General features: G+C 38.2%; 1 protein-coding gene across 1 annotated transcript in view; it reads right to left on the bottom strand.

Annotated features, from left to right (window-relative positions):
* The window catches only part of LOC128646891 (leukemia inhibitory factor receptor), an 82336-nt gene that overhangs the window by 47671 nt on the left and 12921 nt on the right, over window positions 1-21744 (bottom strand). Inside the window, exon 3 of the mRNA XM_053699698.1 lies at window positions 3286-3408. Within this exon, the coding sequence (XP_053555673.1) occupies window positions 3286-3408 (123 nt within the window). The remainder of the gene's footprint in view (window positions 1-3285; window positions 3409-21744) is intronic.

Raw genomic sequence — 21744 nt, forward strand, 5'->3', positions numbered from 1 at the left:
TAGACACATTGAAATATATTTGTAGAAAACCAGATATGAACCAATACTATACACTTTGAACTATTATAATATGCTATGCAAAAATCATAAAAGTTGTCTTATTCACAATAGTTTCTCAAATCAGAGTTGCATTTAAAATACCATAATGAGATACTAGAATCTGAGTCACTAACATTCAAACAGTATATATATATTTGCAAAGATAAATTGCTTAGCACTAAGGATTAGTTTTAATATACACAGGCAATGAAATACAACGTTAAAATATGAATTGTTCTTTTAAATCTGCTATTTGACTATAGTTACTAAATACCTTTGATTTAAATATCAAAACATAGAACAATCATACATCACCAACTTGAACCAATTAATGTTTCAAACCTTTTCAAGTATATTCAGATCACCTCATTTGAAGAAAAGTTATTGCATAGATCAAGGTTAGTTTCAGCTCCTTGCTAAAATGATTGTGTCCCCAAGAATGGCCGCCAGTTATCAATCACCATTGTAAGCAGATCACACAAAAACTGTCTCTTGCATTCAGCTCTTCTGTATATAATCATTGGTAATCTTTTTTGGTTATGCCCACGGATGCTTGTCCCTTCTCATTGGTTCATTTTGTGTCCTAATCGAAAATTAATTTGGCAGTCATACCATTCCAATCCCCTAGGGGGCAGCAGACAACCAGCAATGTAGACCCACCATCAAACATTGCTAACAATTTAATACATCCTTATAAAGTTATCATTTAAACCATCATAACTCCTTGCATTAACAAATCTCTCCTGTCAGCATCCACATCTCATCTAGCGTAACAGAAAACCTACAACCTGATACCAAACACCAACATTTAATCAATTTCTATGATAAAATAGAAGATACCCACATATATCTGTGTTTATGACATAGGATATTTTGTCTGAAAATAAAGAGACAGATATTATTTTGAAATTAGTCTAACACTTAAACATTTATTATGCAGATACTTATTTAGAGATCTCATCTCCACATCAGTTCTTCCTGTCATTTTCCTTTAGCTTCCTGGAACACAGAAAAGCTGTATTTATTTTTTAAATCAATGGGTCAGTATTTGTATATACCAATGTAGTTATTCATTTAATTTATTACAATTTGAATTGCATTTCCCCAAATCTCTATGTAGACATTTAATACAGTATTTAAAATTATATATATGTGTTATTTGAGTATTTCAAACTCAAATGAAAACCTGGCATCATTCCTTTTGCAAGATTTTTTTTTTAATTTAATTTTTTAATTTATGTCATACAGAGACTTGCAATGCTAATTTGCCTGGGGCTGCATATTGGAAACTCCGCAGGGGACAATTTAAACATAGGTGACATGAGCCATTTCTTCAGCTAAAAAACTGGTTTTCCCTGTCTAATTAAGTTTCGAAAGAAGTCCAGCCATTTCTCTGACATTGTGTCTGTATAGCACTGCATGGGGTCATCTATCTGATAATCTTGTTCTCATATGTCCTGTTAATCAGGAAAAGGAATCTTCACGTTTGATCCAAGATTTACAATATACAAAATATAGATGGCCAAATGTTTTAGAGCCAGAAGAAAGGGTCAGTGACAATCTGATAGGGATTTAGCTTCACACCTTAGCAGGAAGTGTTTCTTTTGAAGTGACCTTTGATAACCATTCCTTTGAGGAAGGGGACACAGGCCTATGATTCATTCTGTGTAATCAAAAGAAGTGTGGCTTAAATTACACACAGTGACATTTTGGAGTTTTACCAATGAAATGAATTATTTGGTGTGCACAGCCATATTATTAATACAGGTAGCCCTCAGTTTACGCCGGGGTTAGGTTCCAGAAGGAATGGTTGTAAATCGAAACCGTTGTAAATTAAAACCCAGTTTATAATGTAAGTCAATGGGAAGTGAGGGAGATAGGTTCCAGGACCCTCTCAAAATTGTCATAAGTAACGCCTAATACACTATTTTTAAAACTTTTAAATGAAGACTTTAAATGCTAAACAGCATTATAAACCTAATAAAATAATCACACAACACAGACTTCATTTGCATTTTTCTGCAAACAGTTTTTTCTATGCATTCCAATCTGGACGGATTTATAGACAAGAAGATCTTGTTCCTTTTAAATCTGCTCGATAGCTCAGGTCTGGTTAAACTGATTAATTTCAGCTTGCTTGGCTTTGCTGCAACCCAAGCAGACAGCTCCACCTACTGGCTATTTTAATAAATGCACTGCTTCTCAATGCTTTTCAATAGCAGTCACATGACTGGGAAAAAAGGTTGTTATTCTGAAACGGTGTAAATTGAACCGTTGTAAAACGAGGGCCACCTGTACTCAGATACCTTGACAGTCTAGTCCCATTTAAATAATACATTTAGAGATTTTTAGCAAGAAAATATTCTTTCAGAAATAAACTTGATCAGTTCTGCCTTGTAACACCCAACCTTCAATCTACAATTTATGTGACCTCTAAAACGATTAGCTTAGTAGCTAGACAATCATTGCTGTCTCTTCTTGATATTCATCAGGAATCAGTTGTAAGGCAGCAGGGACACAGAATGCAGAAAGCAGGTGAGAAGATTTCCCTTACACTAAATGTAAGAAGCTATATTGTTTATCTACATGTCTATCTATTGCACATATTTTATCTCCCCCTCCACAATTTTGCTTCCACTTCCTGTATGTTTTTTATCCCTCCCAAAAAAATGTCTCTAGCTACAGAGCAAAAGAATTAAGAGTTAATTTCTGCTGTTCCTCTTATTCCTACTTCCTCTGAGAACCACCCAGACTCCCCTGGGTATTACGGCTAGGTATCCTTACCCCTTAGTCTTGTAAATGATTTTATAAATACTAGGGTTATGCATAGAGCGGCTGGATATTCCTATAATGGGAATTATATATAAGCTAATTTTAATGCCTTATTTATAATCTGCTTAAACCATTCTACTGATAGTTTTATTAATGTAATTATTGTCAGTGTGTTCTATATTTCCCATGTTAGCTCTTAGTCCTTTATCTCCAGGACAGCCTTGAAAGCATTGGAGATATCAAGTCTCTAATCATAAATCATTTTTAGAAATGCTACTACCTTTGAACAAGCCAGATATATGAACATTATTTACTGATAAGCAAAATGTGGTGTGCTGATTTTACATAGTTTAATTACTGTGAAATAAGATAGAAATTCTGGTTGGAAAGTGAAAATGATTGACCTTGAAAAAAGCCACATTAAAGTAAAAGTACTTTCTGTCTAATTGTCATCTAAAGTGGAATTGTACATACCTCCTTCTTCTGCATAAATATAAGTGATTCCATAGGTGGTTTCCATAGATATATTTTTTGTACATTCACATGTTTCATATTCATAGATGATTATGGAATATTGTTTCATGGCTTCAAATGGCCCTGAATAATAATTAAAAGTAAACAGAATTATGTTTTTGCATCTCCTGCTAACACTTCATCCATTGGCTGCTACAGATGACTGCAATATTGACTTGTCTTTTAAAGTCCTGACTGCTCACTGGCTGATTTGTAGATCTCCCACCGCTCTTATTGGTGGACATGCCTCAGAATCATAAAAAAAAATATGTTTTTTTTTCTCAGAAGGGAACATCCATTTTATAAAACACCTGAAAACATTATATCTGGAATAATACTGTATCATGGCGAACATACTACTTTTCTAGCTAAAGCAATGAAAAATAAAGTGGTAATATAAAAAAGAAATCATGATGTCCCAAGACTATTAGGATTAGCATACCACCTAGACTTAGAGAGGGAGACTTGTGGGCATTCTCATGGGGGGCTTGGTAAGAGAATCCATAACCTACAGAGGCACTATAAGGGGCAGGGCCAAGGTTAGAGATCAGTGGGTGGGGTTGGCAGCACATGGGCAGGGTCAGAAGGGTCATGGGTGCAGCTCAGGAAGTCTCTGGTTTCACTTTTGGAACCGGGACTTTTCTAGAGAAGACAATCTCACCATATGTGGTCTGGATGGGAGCTCTGGACTAGAACGAACAGGGTCAGTTTTACAGCTTTAGAGCCTTAAGCACAAGCAAACTAGATGCTCACAGGCTTGTATACTCACATGTGCATTGTAGTACTAACTGTAGCATGTAAACAAATATTCACCAGCCTAGAAACAAGAATAGCTTGTAAATTCTGCAGTATTGACTGTACTGGGCAGACAAGTACTTGGAGAAAAAAGTCCTGAATAAATCAATTTTCTTTCTCAGGCTTGCAGAGGCACGTCACTCACTACCAATCGAGCAGTGGGATTTGTCTTTATCAGCTAATGAGCTATAGTAGGAAGAATGTAACTGCTACTACGTATTAAGGCAAAAAAAATGTTTAAACACAGTTTTTTCATATGTATAATAGTTATGTTTTCTGTAAAATGCCACTTTAATTACCAAATATTACTCTATGTCTGGATATGATTTTTTTTTACTCTATCCCCTTGTCAGAGGCCCAACAAATAACAATATTAGCAACATCCCTCTCTTAGCTGCTGCTAGGTAACTCAGGGTTGCTTAGGAAGCACTTTATTCCGTTGATAAGACTGATAAGCAGAGGAAATGATTATTATTTTTTTCTGTGTAACTTTGTGATTGTACTGATTACTGATACTTTACAGCCTCTACAAAAGTCAAAGATAGCCAAAGAGATATTTTAGTTTTTTTACCAAGAAAGATAAAAATCTTGTACAAAACAACCAGAAAGCTTAAATTACACTACACCTGTTATTTGTAATAAATGATTCATAACTCATGACGTTCTAATGTTTTCAATTCTTTATTTTATATGGTTAAATGCAGTGTGTGATTGTGTATAAACGTTTCTTCTATGAGTCTGGTCTTATTTATTAAACTTCCTATTACTGTAGAGCAGGGTCACCAGAAATCCTGCATAAAAATACTGGACAATCTATAGGTTAGTGGGCACAATTGTCTGTGAGGTCACACAATGTCACCCCACCACCACCAAAGCTCTACCTTAGTTATTTTACCCCTTGGCTGCCAGTAACCTAGAACTCAATAATTGTACCTCTTTGATTGCCAGTAACACATGTAAACAATAGAAATTTGATTCCTTTGGCTGCCCCTCACTTTGTTCTACTACATACTTGTTATGCATTGAGGTATAGGAGGCCTTTTACATTTAACACTCAGGAATATTATAAAAACTGGACAATTGTCTAGTATTTTTGTGATGTGAAGATTTAATTGGACAGCATGCTAAAATACTGGACTCTATCCGGTTGAATACAGGGCACCTAGCAATCCTACTGTAGAGTATAGTGACCTGTTTGCTAGATCAGTAGGGAACAACAGCTACTACAGGTCTCTTAAATTTGTTGGCATAGAATTAAAAAAACATGTTTTCAAAATATGGTGCTATGTGAAGAAGGGTTTTAAAGGGCAATTATAGTGAACAAACTACACAGCCTTATTTATTATAGCATGTATTTTTATGGCTATAAACCATGCAAATCTATGTGTTTTAACCCCCTCTGCAAATGGGTTAAACACATAGTTAAAGTACTGCGCAGAAGCCACAGAGAATACTGGCTCTGTTGCAGTGCTGGGTTGTGTGACTAGCGCTGCTGATTGGGTCAGCGGGGGTTAAAAACATATATTTGCAGGGTTGATAGTGGTAAAATTGCATGCTTTAATGAATGAGTGTCCCTTTAAATACAGTCATTTGACCATTTCAGTCTCTTTCTTAGGAATCAGGAGTTGGACAGCAATGTTTAGAGGTGATTATGTCTGTAGGGGCAATATCATATCCTCTTGGCAAAAATACTTAAACAAAAAAAACCAAGAAAAATCCCCTAACTGTTTCTCCTTTTCTGTATCTAGTATTTTTTACCCACCATATCACATTAAAGTTAGAAAATGTAAATAGGTTTCAATGTTGAAATCGCCAGATTCCTAATGGTCCAAGTAATAGGAACTGAGACGAAGCTGGTAAATCTAAAACTGAGGCTAGTTAGAGTGAATTGTCCAATCTTGTGATGTTAGCTAGATGACGCTAACTCATTCAGTTAATGACACTCTACTAAATTCACCAAAAAGTCTGTCCACGCTCTCCAAGTTCACATCTTCATCATCCTCTCCAAATTCACCATCCTCACCAGCTTCATCATCTTTATCAGCCTTTCTAACTTCATGATCCTCACCAGCTTCTGCAACTTCATCATCTTCACCAGTCGCTCCAAATTCACCATCCTCACGAGCTTCTCCAACTTTACGATCCTCACCAGCTTCTCCAACTTTACAATCCTCACCAGCTTCTCCAACTTTACAATCCTCACCAGCTTCTCCAACTTTACAATCCTCACCAGCTTCTCCAACTTCATCATCTTCACCAGCCTCTCCAAATTTACCATCCTCACCAGCTTCTCCAACTTAATCATCTTCACCAGCTTCTTCAAATTCACCATCCTCACCAGCTTCTCAAACTTTGTCTTCTTTACCAGCTTCTCCCACTTCACTATCCTCTCCAACCTCACTATCCTCACCAGCCTCTCCAAATTTACCATCCTCACCAGCCTTTCCAACTTTACCAGCCTCACCATCCTCTCCAACTTCACCATCCTCACCAGCCTCTCAAGCTTCATCAGTTCCAGTGTTATTCTCTTTCTATTCTATAGTGAGCTCACTGCATGTAATATGATAGAAACTTGTGAACCTGGAAAGGCTGGTAAGACCTCTTAATTACCTTTGCCTACTGTGAAGTATTGAAAAACACTGTAATACTAGTACGAATATAACAAGAAATGATTTATTTATGATTTTTTTTTGTATTATACTTGCCTTACCACATAGTAAGATGCCCACTGGCAGTTATCTGCTTCACTTAAAGGGACAATAAACAAATTTGTTGTATATGTAGCGTCAGTGCTTCCATAAGGCAGACATAGGGCAGGGAGGTGCAGATTTCCACTGCAGCAAGATATAATTTTTTATTTTCTTATGTCTGTTTTTAAGGTCCATGAATCTCCAGGGCTTTCCAAAATAGTGCATTCAAAGCAATCAGACATGACAGGTAATCGAGTGCCACTGCTTTGCTTTTGGTTAGAAAAAATATCTGCATTTTCTTTTATTAATGCCCTGGCTCCATGCAGGCCAACATAGTATAGGTGCAAGAGAACCCACTTAGGGCGTACAAGTAGCACACTATTTTTCCTGCTTTAACAGCGGCAGTTTATGTGCCACGTATTACAAGTTGAAAGTTAAAAGTGTGTGCGCTAATTTCAGGACTTCAGATATCACGACCACATTAACTTCTTCTCCCTATAGACATCAAAGGAGCGTGCTGAATAAAAAATCCTAACAATTATTGCTTGTGCACTAACCTGACACGCATTAGACCTATAGAGCTAAAACCAAAGTGAGTTATAAATAGTTTATATTCCAATGTTCTTCACATATTTTTTGTAAAATACATATGTACCTATATATCTATATGAATAAATACAGATATATATATATATTATTATTATTATCAGGTATTTGTAGAGCGCCAACAGATTCTGCAGCGCTGATATATATATATATATATATATATATATATATATATATATATATATACAGTATATCTATTTGGAAATACAAAGTAATTTTATTCTAAGCGAAGAACATTGGAATGTAAAATATTTACATGAAAAACACAGTAAACATTAAAAATATAAAAATTTATCAAAGATGATTTTTTATGTTTAAATGTATTTGAGTGGAAAGGGCTCCAAATTGTGTGTGTGTATATATATATATATATATATATATATATATATATATATATATATATATATATATATATATATATATATATATACGTTTAGCAAAGATGTGCACTCTCACTTACTTGCAGCAACCAGGGTGCTAGTGGAATTAAATATAACATCAGAAAAAGACCTTGCACTCGCTGGATTTTTTAAACAAACTTTTTTACTTGGCAAAATTAGTGACGTTTCGGGGACAGTGTATCCCCTTCCTCAGACAGTGAATGCTTCAAACATTAGTGAATTTATACAAACAAACAAATAACCCCTCCCCCCAATTAGCAAGAAAAAACCGCCAAAAGTGTTGCTATGGTGACCATATGTCACAAAGTGAACATCATATATAGGATGTAATATAAGCGATCAATGCTGTGACAGTGCAAATATTCATATTAAAAGACCTATAGCAATACAAACATGGTAAACAAATTAACATTCCGCAGTTATGGTAATCACGACGTACCCCTTATAACCGTTATTATCTGGGGAGCCAACCAATATTGAAAGCCTCATGTGTTGTTACCTAGGTGGTCAGGCACAAAGTACATATATGTACAAACTCACAACCTACCATGATTGCAAACAAACAAAGTTCTAATGCCGATCGCCGTGTACCACGCCACCGCAACTGCACCCGCACTAGGAAAGACAGGCAAACCCGGAAGTGCATCGGTCGATCACGTGTGTGGCGATGCACCAATCACCCGGGTTGCGGTTGGGGTTGCCATGGCGATGGGTCACAACGATCCAAACAGAAACAAAGAAACAAGTCAACGATATTCTATAGCAAATTAACTACTAAGCGTAAATTAACAGCACCAGAACACTGAACCCTATCATTGTTATAACACATATCAATCAATACTTATAGTACACGCTGCTACAGTGACTATACCACTACTATAAAGATAATCACAATAAATACAGCATGACAGTCCTGCCGTAATATGATAGGGGTATATTAATATCATACACTGAACCCTAAAACGCATATCTATCAACACTCATAGTGGTGCTGCTACAGGGACTATACCACTACTGTACAGTTACTATACAATATATACAGTGTACCATGATGGGAGGTATATACAAATCTGATACACGGTAGCACCGCCCATTAGAAGAAGGTGATCTTAGATGGGAGACCCCACAGCCCATGAACCATCCCAAGAGAAAGTACCCAAACACCCCAAAGAGTAAAAATAATAAACCAGATAGTGAATGAAAAACACCAACTATAAATATAGTGATAAGGGATAAATAAAACAAAAACAAAAAATGGGATGAAACGTAATAAGAAAAATACGAGATAGAAAATAAACCAAATAGAAGAGAATAAAAATAAGAATAGACACCGAAGACAGAAAAAGACAATAGGACAAAAATAGGAGAAACAAGAAGGGAAAAAGAGAAAAACAGAAAAGAAAAGAAGAAAAAAAGAGGAGAGAGAAAAAAAGAAAAGACAAATTATCAACAAACCACAAGTGAAGCAGAATAGAAAGTGAACAGCAAGAAGGGAATAAAAGGTAAGCTAGTAACCAACAAAACATGGAATAGAGTGTGGACTCTCAGGTAGATAAGTCAGGATAACATGGACTCTCATGATCAGTAAGGCAGATATCCATAAGGGCTGGATCTAATTTACAAAAAACAATGCCAGTCAAACATAGTATTGAGTCCATGTGGTTGCAGGGTATTTAAACGAAAGATCCATTTAGCCTCAACTTGTAGGAGAAGTGTATCCCTATCACCCCCCCGCCTTAATAGGGGGACATGATCAATTAGGGTGAATCTCAGATCATGGAGTCCATGGCCTTTCTCCACGAAATGCCGGGCCACAGGTTGATCACTAGAGCCCTTCTTAAGAGCCGTTCTGATGGATGACCTGTGGTTAGCGAACCTGGTCCGGGCATCGTCAGTTGTTTTTCCCACATAGAACCGCCCAAAGCTGCAATTTAGTAGGTATACCACATGAGAGGTGGTGCACGTCAGCACATGCCTAATCTTGAACCTCTGGTTGCGGTGGGGATGTCCAAACGTTGGTCCTGGAATCATGGCGTTACAGGTGGTACATCCCACGCATCTATAGCATCCTGGTTTCTTTCTTTGTGTCAACCATGTCTCAGGGTTGTAGCAATGGGTGGGATCCGTGAGCATCAAAAGATCTTTTAAATTTTTATCCCGTTTGTAACCCACTCTCGGAGGTTGCCACTTGTTGAATGGGAGAGAGGGGTCACCTTGTACGATGTGCCAGTGTTCTCTTAGTGTTACACCTAAGGCTCTAGTTGAGGGACTATATACCGTGGTAAAAGTCATCCGCTGCTCATCTTTAGGAACGGTTCGGGTAGACATCGTGGTATCATTTTCCACTCCCGTTCTACTCTGTTTGACAAGGTGCGGATTATATCCTCGTTGTACAAATCGTTGCTGCATCTCATCAAGTTGCTGGTGTCTTATGGTCTCATCACTATTATTTCTTGCGGCCCGCTGCAGTTGGGCTTTCGGAATAGCCTTGAGGAGTGCTGTCGGATGGTTACTTGTGGCGTGTAGGATAGAGTTCCTGTCCGTGGGTTTCCTAAACAACGAGGTACCCAAATAACCGCTCTCTGTTTTGAAGATGTTTAGGTCCAGGAACTCAATACTTTCCAAATCGTATTTGAGTTTAAGTTTCACTGGATTATTGAGTGAATTCAATTCTTCAAACCATCCTTCCAACTCTGTAGCTGTACCCCTCCAAATAATTAGCAGGTTGTCTATATACCGTTTGTAGTATATTATTCCTGGATTCTGGTATATCTTCATCACATGTAGTTCATAGTGCTCCATGTATAAATTGGCCAGTGAGGGGGCCACGTTTGATCCCATGGCCGTACCTGATATTTGTTGATGGTACTTGCCCTCGAACCTGAAATAGTTGAGACGTAAGCTCAGGTCTAGCAGTTTTATCAGGAAGTCTCTAGGGGGACCAATATAGGGATGTTTGTCCAAAGCATCAGCCACATACTGTTTCCCAGTCTCATGTGGAATAATTGTATATAAACTATTTACATCTGCTGTGACCAAGATATATGGCTCCTCGAACTTGATAGTTTTCAGTTCTGCAATCAGCTGTGACGAATCCCTAAGGTACGACCTCATATTTCTCACGAGGGGCTGAAAAAAATGGTCCACATAGATAGCTAACCTAGAGGTGATAGAATTCTGGGCAGAGACAATTGGCCTCCCCGGAGGCTTCTCCAAAACCTTGTGGATTTTGGGAAGTGTGTACAGTATGGGACAGACTGGATGTTTAATCCTCAAGAAACCAGCTATGTCTTCATCAATCCACCCTTCATTCAATCCTTCTTGAACCGCCTGATGTATCAGGATTTGGAAATTATTAGTTGGATCCCTTTGAAGTGGTTGGTATGTCTCATTGTCACTAAGTTGCTGTTTGATTTCATCACTATAGTATTTGTAATTTAGTACGACTACCGCACCGCCCTTATCCGCGGTGCGGATCACAATGTCGGGATCCCTAGACAACGTAGTGATGGCTGCCTTTTCCTCTGGACTTAGGTTAGTGTGGTATTTATTGGACTCATATCTTTTCAGATCTTGAGAGACCAATCTCATGTAAGTTTTAATACTTGCGTTGTTGCTTGAAGGGTCAAACGAGCTTTTGTTCTTAAACTTGTGTGTGTCACTATCTGCGGACTGGACATTGAAGAATTCTTTTAGTCGCAGAGACCGCTGAAATTTCTGGCAATCAATGTAATTAGTGAACTCATCACTCTTGCCAGAGGGTACAAAACTCAAGCCTCTATTTAACACCCTTCTCTCTACCATGGTTAAAACTCTGTCACTGATGTTTACCACTAGGTCCTCAACAGGACCAGTGGTTGTTATTTTCTGGTAGGGAGTGGCGGTTTTCTCTCTCCAGCCCCCCCTCCGTACGTGTGGCCTCTTCCTCGTCCTCTCTGGCCGGCTCTGGTAGTGACCCCTTGAAAAACCTGTTGGCCAGAGGGTTGGCCCCCACTTACTCTATCTTGGGTCAGTGGTGCTTCTGTGTCAGATCCAGAGCTGCTGTCTACAGTTTAGAGAGATTGTTTTGTGTGGAATCTTTGTCTCCTACGCCGCTGGGGGAATGGTCTTCTATTCTCGCCACTGTTTAACCATCGATAAACAGTTTTATCCTTATGGTCTTCGATTACTGTTTGCAACTTTCTGTTCTTGAATTGCACAAGGGTCTCTTTATATTCTTTAATCTGGGAAGACAATTTGTCAAGCCACTGTTCATATGAATCCTCGGTCAGTACTGGACTCTTATCTCTTTCCCATTCCTGTATTTCCACTTTGACTCTTTCAAGTTGGTTTCTCACCTCTTCTGTGACCAGGAGAATAAGGTCCAAGGAACATTTATTGAGTATTGCGCACCAGCGCTTACAGAACTCAGGATTGTTTCGTCCGATGGTAGGTTGATTACGTATCCTGAAGCCCCTAGGAATCATGAGCTTCCTATAATACTCTGAGAGATAGACCCCATGTAGTCGTAAATCAACTTCCTTCTTTTTCAATTTCACCAAAGCCAAATAGATGGCTTGTGCTGTGTTGCCACCAGTAGTCTCCTCTTCAGGATTAAAAAGAATTCTGGCTGCATCATCCACCGTAAAGGTTAGGGTCTGTGTGCTTTCTACATCAGGTTCCATTATATATTGCCACAGGTCAGGTGTGGTGTGAAGTGTTGGTGGTGAATAGACAAATGTCTAATTGGAGAGAGGTTTCTATCATGTGGGTGCAACAACAAGTTGATATCCGTTTAGCAAAGATGTGCACTCTCACTTACTTGCAGCAACCAGGGTGCTAGTGGAATTAAATATAACATCAGAAAAAGACCTTGCACTCGCTGGATTTTTTAAACAAACTTTTTTACTTGGCAAAATTAGTGACGTTTCGGGGACAGTGTATCCCCTTCCTCAGACAGTGAATGCTTCAAACATTAGTGAATTTATACAAACAAAAAAATAACCCCTCCCCCCAATTAGCAAGAAAAAACCGCCAAAAGTGTTGCTATGGTGACCATATGTCACAAAGTGAACATCATATATAGGATGTAATATAAGCGATCAATGCTGTGACAGTGCAAATATTCATATTAAAAGACCTATAGCAATACAAACATGGTAAACAAATTAACATTCCACAGTTATGGTAATCACGACGTACCCCTTATAACCGTTATTATCTGGGGAGCCAACCAATATTGAAAGCCTCATGTGTTGTTACCTAGGTGGTCAGGCACAAAGTACATATATGTACAAACTCACAACCTACCATGATTGCAAACAAACAAAGTTCTAATGCCGATCGCCGTGTACCACGCCACCGCAACTGCACCCGCACTAGGAAAGACAGGCAAACCCGGAAGTGCATCGGCCGATCACGTGTGTGGCGATGCACCAATCACCCGGGTTGCGGTTGGGGTTGCCATGGCGATGGGTCACAACGATCCAAACAGAAACAAAGAAACAAGTCAACGATATTCTATTGCAAATTAACTACTAAGCGTAAATTAACAGCACCAGAACACTGAACCCTATCATTGTTATAACACATATCAATCAATACTTATAGTACACGCTGCTACAGTGACTATACCACTACTATAAAGATAATCACAATAAATACAGCATGACAGTCCTGCCGTAATATGATAGGGGTATATTAATATCATACACTGAACCCTAAAACGCATATCTATCAACACTCATAGTGGGCGCTGCTACAGGGACTATACCACTACTGTACAGTTATTATACAATATATACAGTGTACCATGATGGGAGGTATATACAAATCTGATACACGGTAGCACCGCCCATTAGAAGAAGGTGATCTTAGATGGGAGACCCCACAGCCCATGAACCATCCCAAGAGAAAGTACCCAAACACCCCAAAGAGTAAAAATAATAAACCAGATAGTGAATGAAAAACACCAACTATAAATATAGTGATAAGGGATAAATAAAACAAAAACAAAAAATGGGATGAAACGTAATAAGAAAAATACGAGATAGAAAATAAACGAAATAGAAGAGAATAAAAATAAGAATAGACACCGAAGACAGAAAAAGACAATAGGACAAAAATAGGAGAAACAAGAAGGGAAAAAGAGAAAAAAAGGAGGAAGAAAAAAAGAAAAAGGGGAGAGAAAAACAGAAAAGAAAAGAAGAAAAAAAGAGGAGAGAGAAAAAAAGAAAAGACAAATTATCAACAAACCACAAGTGAAGCAGAATAGAAAGTGAACAGCAAGAAGGGAATAAAAGGTAAGCTAGTAACCAACAAAACATGGAATAGAGTGTGGACTCTCAGGTAGATAAGTCAGGATAACATGGACTCTCATGATCAGTAAGGCAGATATCCATAAGGGCTGGATCTAATTTACAAAAAACAATGCCAGTCAAACATAGTATTGAGTCCATGTGGTTGCAGGGTAATTAAACGAAAGATCCATTTAGCCTCAACTTGTAGGAGAAGTGTATCCCTATCACCCCCCCGCCTTAATGGGGGGACATGATCAATTAGGGTGAATCTCAGATCATGGAGTCCATGGCCTTTCTCCACGAAATGCCGGGCCACAGGTTGATCACTAGAGCCCTTCTTAAGAGCCGTTCTGATGGATGACCTGTGGTTAGCGAACCTGGTCCGTGCATCGTCAGTTGTTTTTCCCACATAGAACCGCCCACAGCTGCAATTTAGTAGGTATACCACATGAGAGGTGGTGCACGTCAGCACATGCCTAATCTTGAACCTCTAGTTGCGGTGGGGATGTCCAAACGTTGGTCCTGGAATCATGGCGTTACAGGTGGTACATCCCACGCATCTATAGCATCCTGGTTTCTTTCTTTGTGTCAACCATGTCTCAGGGTTGTAGCAATGGGTGGGATCCGTGAGCATCAAAAGATCTTTTAAATTTTTATCCCGTTTGTAACCCACTCTCGGAGGTTGCCACTTGTTGAATGGGAGAGAGGGGTCACCTTGTACGATGTGCCAGTGTTCTCTTAGTGTTACACCTAAGGCTCTAGTTGAGGGACTATATACCGTGGTAAAAGTCATCCGCTGCTCATCTTTAGGAACGGTTCGGGTAGACATCGTGGTATCATTTTCCACTCCCGTTCTACTCTGTTTGACAAGGTGCGGATTATATCCTCGTTGTACAAATCGTTGCTGCATCTCATCAAGTTGCTGGTGTCTTATGGTCTCATCACTATTATTTCTTGCGGCCCGCTGCAGTTGGGCTTTCGGAATAGCCTTGAGGAGTGCTGTCGGATGGTTACTTGTGGCGTGTAGGATAGAGTTCCTGTCCGTGGGTTTCCTAAACAACGAGGTACCCAAATAACCGCTCTCTGTTTTGAAGATGTTTAGGTCCAGGAACTCAATACTTTCCAAATCATATTTGAGTTTAAGTTTCACTGGATTATTGAGTGAATTCAATTCTTCAAACCATCCTTCCAACTCTGTAGCTGTACCCCTCCAAATAATTAGCAGGTCGTCTATATACCGTTTGTAGTATATTATTCCTGGATTCTGGTATATCTTCATCACATGTAGTTCATAGTGCTCCATGTATAAATTGGCCAGTGAGGGGGCCACGTTTGATCCCATGGCCGTACCTGATATTTGTTGATGGTACTTGCCCTCGAACCTGAAATAGTTGAGACGTAAGCTCAGGTCTAGCAGTTTTATCAGGAAGTCTCTAGGGGGACCAATATAGGGATGTTTGTCCAAAGCATCAGCCACATACTGTTTCCCAGTCTCATGTGGAATAATTGTATATAAACTATTTACATCTGCTGTGACCAAGATATATGGCTCCTCGAACTTGATAGTTTTCAGTTCTTCAATCAGCTGTGACGAATCCCTAAGGTACGACCTCATATTTCTCACGAGGGGCTGAAGAAAATGGTCCACATAGATAGCTAACCTAGAGGTGATAGAATTCCGGGCAGAGACAATTGGCCTCCCTGGAGGCTTCTCCAAAACCTTGTGGATTTTGGGAAGTGTGTACAGTATGGGACAGACTGGATGTTTAATCCTCAAGAAACCAGCTATGTCTTCATCAATCCACCCTTCATTCAATCCTTCTTGAACCGCCTGATGTATCAGGATTTGGAAATTATTAGTTGGATCCCTTTGAAGTGTTTGGTATGTCTCATTGTCACTAAGTTGCTGTTTGATTTCATCACTATAGTATTTGTAATTTAGTACGACTACCGCACCGCCCTTATCCGCGGTGCGGATCACAATGTCGGGATCCCTAGGCAACGTAGTGATGGCTGCCTTTTCCTCTGGACTTAGGTTAGTGTGGTATTTATTGGACTCATATCTTCTCAGATCTTGAGAGACCAATCTCATGTAAGTTTTAATACTTGCGTTGTTGCTTGAAGGGTCAAACGAGCTTTTGTTCTTAAACTTGTGTGTGTCACCATCTGCGGACTGGACATTGAAAAATTCTTTTAGTCGCAGAGACCGCTGAAATTTCTGGCAATCAATGTAATTAGTGAACTCATCACTCTTGCCAGAGGGTACAAAACTCAAGCCTCTATTTAACACCCTTCTCTCTACCATGGTTAAAACTCTGTCACTGATGTTTACCACTAGGTCCTCAACAGGACCAGTGGTTGTTATTTTCTGGTAGGGAGTGGCGGTTTTCTCTCTCCAGCCCCCCCTCCGTACGTGTGGCCTCTTCCTCGTCCTCTCTGGCCGGCTCTGGTAGTGACCCCTTGAAAAACCTGTTGGCCAGAGGGTTGGCCCCCACTTACTCTATCTTGGGTCAGTGGTGCTTCTGTGTCAGATCCAGAGCTGCTGTCTACAGTTTGGAGAGATTGTTTTGTGTGGAATCTTTGTCTCCTACGCCGCTGGGGGAATGGTCTTCTATTCTCGCCACTGTTTAACCATCGATAAACAGTTTTATCCTTATGGTCTTCGATTACTGTTTGCAACTTTCTGTTCTTGAATTGCACAAGGGTCTCTTTATATTCTTTAATCTGGGAAGACAATTTGTCAAGCCACTGTTCAGATGAATCCTCGGTCAGTACTGGACTCTTATCTCTTTCCCATTCCTGTATTTCCACTTTGACTCTTTCAAGTTGGTTTCTCACCTCTTCTGTGACCAGGAGAATAAGGTCCAAGGAACATTTATTGAGTATTGCGCACCAGCGCTTACAGAACTCAGGATTGTTTCGTCCGATGGTAGGTTGATTACGTATCCTGGATGTAATATAAGCGATCAATGCTGTGACAGTGCAAATATTCATATTAAAAGACCTATAGCAATACAAACATGGTAAACAAATTAACATTCCACAGTTATGGTAATCACGACGTACCCCTTATAACCGTTATTATCTGGGGAGCCAACCAATATTGAAAGCCTCATGTGTTGTTACCTAGGTGGTCAGGCACAAAGTACATATATGTACAAACTCACAACCTACCATGATTGCAAACAAACAAAGTTCTAATGCCGATCGCCGTGTACCACGCCACCGCAACTGCACCCGCACTAGGAAAGACAGGCAAACCCGGAAGTGCATCGGCCGATCACGTGTGTGGCGATGCACCAATCACCCGGGTTGCGGTTGGGGTTGCCATGGCGATGGGTCACAACGATCCAAACAGAAACAAAGAAACAAGTCAACGATATTCTATAGCAAATTAACTACTAAGCGTAAATTAACAGCACCAGAACACTGAACCCTATCATTGTTATAACACATATCAATCAATACTTATAGTACACGCTGCTACAGTGACTATACCACTACTATAAAGATAATCACAATATCAGAACGGCTCTTAAGAAGGGCTCTAGTGATCAACCTGTGGCCCGGCATTTCGTGGAGAAAGGCCATGGACTCCATGATCTGAGATTCACCCTAATTGATCATGTCCCCCCATTAAGGCGGGGGGGTGATAGGGATACACTTCTCCTACAAGTTGAGGCTAAATGGATCTTTCGTTTAAATACCCTGCAACCACATGGACTCAATACTATGTTTGACTGGCATTGTTTTTTGTAAATTAGATCCAGCCCTTATGGATATCTGCCTTACTGATCATGAGAGTCCATGTTATCCTGACTTATCTACCTGAGAGTCCACACTCTATTCCATGTTTTGTTGGTTACTAGCTTACCTTTTATTCCCTTCTTGCTGTTCACTTTCTATTCTGCTTCACTTGTGGTTTGTTGATAATTTGTCTTTTCTTTTTTTCTCTCTCCTCTTTTTTTCTTCTTTTCTTTTCTTTTTTTCTCTCCCCTTTTTCTTTTTTTCTTCCTCCTTTTTTTCTCTTTTTCCCTTCTTGTTTCTCCTATTTTTGTCCTATTGTCTTTTTCTGTCTTCGGTGTCTATTCTTATTTTTATTCTCTTCTATTTGGTTTATTTTCTATCTCGTATTTTTCTTATTACGTTTCATCCCATTTTTTGTTTTTGTTTTATTTATCCCTTATCACTATATTTATAGTTGGTGTTTTTCATTCACTATCTGGTTTATTATTTTTACTCTTTGGGGTGTTTGGGTACTTTCTCTTGGGATGGTTCATGGGCTGCTGGGTCTCCCATCTAAGATCACCTTCTTCTAATGGACGGTGCTACCGTGTATCAGATTTGTATATACCTCCCATCATGGTACACTGTATATATTGTATAGTAACTGTACAGTAGTGGTATAGTCCCTGTAGCAGCGCCCACTATGAGTGTTGATAGATATGCGTTTTAGGGTTCAGTGTATGATATTAATATACCCCTATCATATTACGGCAGGACTGTCATGCTGTATTTATTGTGATTATCTTTATAGTAGTGGTATAGTCACTGTAGCAGCGTGTACTATAAGTATTGATTGATATGTGTTATAACAATGATAGGGTTCAGTGTTCTGGTGCTGTTAATTTACGCTTAGTAGTTAATTTGCTATAGAATATCGTTGACTTGTTTCTTTGTTTCTGTTTGGATCGTTGTGACCCATCGCCATGGCAACCCCAACCGCAACCCGGGTGATTGGTGCATCGCCACACACGTGATCGGCCGATGCACTTCCGGGTTTGCCTGTCTTTCCTAGTGCGGGTGCAGTTGCGGTGGCGTGGTACACGGCGATCGGCATTAGAACTTTGTTTGTTTGCAATCATGGTAGGTTGTGAGTTTGTACATATATGTACTTTGTGCCTGACCACCTAGGTAACAACACATGAGGCTTTCAATATTGGTTGGCTCCCCAGATAACGGTTATAAGGGGTACGTCTTGATTACCATAACTGTGGAATGTTAATTTGTTTACCATGTTTGTATTGCTATAGGTCTTTTAATATGAATATTTGCACTGTCACAGCATTGATCGCTTATATTACATCCTATATATGATGTTCACTTTGTGACATATGGTCACCATAGCAACACTTTTGGCGGTTTTTTCTTGCTAATTGGGGGGAGGGGTTATTTGTTTGTTTGTATAAATTCACTAATGTTTGAAGCATTCACTGTCTGAGGAAGGGGATACACTGTCCCCTAAACGTCACTAATTTTGCCAAGTAAAAAAGTTTGTTTAAAAAATCCAGCGAGTGCAAGGTCTTTTTCTGATGTTATATATATATATATATATATATATATATATATATATATATATTTATTTATATATATATGTATTTATGTATTTATTTGTGTATTTATGTATTTATATGTGCATATATGTATGTATATATATATATATATATTTATATATGTATTTATGCATTTATTTGTGTATTTATGTATTTATATGTGCATATATGTATGTATATATATATATATATATATATATATATATATATATATACAGTATATCTATTTGGAAATACAAAGTAATTTTTTTCTAAGTGAAGAACATTGGAATGTAAAATATTTACATGAAAAACACAGTAAACATTAAAAATATAAAAATGTATCAAAGATGATTTTTTATGTTTAAATGTATTTGAGTGGAAAGGGCTCCAAATTGTGTGTGTGTATATATATATATATATATATATATATATATATATATATGTATTTATGTATTTATTTGTGTATTTTTGTATTTATATGTGCATATATGTATGTATGTATGTATGTATGTATGTATATATATATATATATATATATATATATATGTACATGTATACACACGTATACTGTATTTATATTTCCTAAAATTTTGTGTGTGTATTACTTCTATATTATGATACAGACATATAGGTGCCTATTTATTCATATTTGGTGGACATCCCTGAAGGCTCGTGCGGAATTAGAAGCATTGGGGCCAGTTGACCGCTTGGTAAAAATGGCCCCATAGTGCATTGCAAGTTATTGCTGGTCATTACTGTGTGCTGTTGGTAAAAGGGTTTAAATTATATACAGTATATATATATATATATATATATATATATATATATACATACATACATATGTAAACACATAAATACACATGTATAGTACATGTATACACATATACACACATATACACACATATACTGTATTTATATTTCCTAAAATTGTGTGTGTGTATTACTTCTATATTATGATACAGACATATAGGGGCCTATTTATCAATATTTGGCGGACATCCCTGAAGGCTCGCGCGGAATTAGAAGCATTGGGGCCAGTTGACCGCTTGGTAAATCGGCCCCATAGTGCATTGCAAGTTATTGCTGGTCACTACTGTGTGTTGTTGGTAAAAGGGTTTAAATTATATTTTAGCATCAGGTTTTTATGCATAATTGTTTTACATGTTTCATTGATTTTGCTATAAGAATCATTCTTCATAGAAACATGTTTCAAAAACCTTTAGTGACATTTTCAGAGATAAACAAAGTATAACAATGGTGCACAGATACAAGACAATAACTGTAGACAAGTGTTATGATAACCTCATCCAAAAAACCACAGTTTTCTCACTTTCTAACCCAGAAGTTAGAGTGATGGAATCTACACCAAAGTGCTTTTACATTCATGTAGTGTTAAAGACTCTCTCAAACCGCCACCTCATACAAAAAAATAATAATAAACAATTGCCTTGTTTGGGTTTGTGATTATTTGCTTAATAAAGGGAGAGTCAAAATTAAAACTTTCTTGTTTTAGACAGGGAATGCGACTTTAAACAACTTTCCAATTTACTTCTGTTATCACATTCGCTTTGTTCTGTTGGTATCCTTTTTTGAAGTGTTTATCTAGGTAGGCTCATAAGCGCTCAGGAGAGTGCACATGCCTTTATGACGCCTAGACATTCAGATCCTTTGTTAGGATGCAAATGTAGGCGGTCGCTTGTGCCGTTCGGCTCTTTTCGGAGCTGGATTTATTCTTGTAAAGATTACCACACTAAGATCTGGATATGCACAAGCAGTATAAATCTAGCTGCAAAAAGAGCCAATGACAGGAGAGGTTGCCTACTTCCACATTAGGATCCTCACCAAGGATCCAAATACACATATCTAATGGCAGCAGTGTTTTACAGTTTTGTATCTAGCAATGTTTTGCATTCTTACAAAAATACAAATATTTGCAATGTCTGCATTGCTCTATATTATTCATGTGGCCTTTTTTAAACATCAGTAACTTTTAAATTGTGTATAATAACTGCAAAAATGTAAAGCGTTACCAGCCCGCACCTGTAAAGGGTTAAAATAAAAGAATTGTTCTGAAAAGAGCTTTAGACACAAGAAAACAAAACAAAAGTATGGTGACCAGTAACACAGTGAAATTGTGTCCAGCATTTTAACATCCCTTTATTGTAGTGTGCATAATTACAGTTGCTTATGTATTAAGGCTTGTTAGTACAGGAGTGTTTTTATATTTGTTAATACATTATGTATTGATAATCCGTGTCACTTTCATCTTATACTTTGCATCACTCTTAATGGTACATTATAGCGGCACTAAACACTTTGAGATGGCTATATAAAA

This window comes from Bombina bombina, chromosome 2 (genome assembly GCF_027579735.1).
Source record: "Bombina bombina isolate aBomBom1 chromosome 2, aBomBom1.pri, whole genome shotgun sequence".
Classification (NCBI taxonomy): Eukaryota; Metazoa; Chordata; class Amphibia; order Anura; family Bombinatoridae; genus Bombina; species Bombina bombina.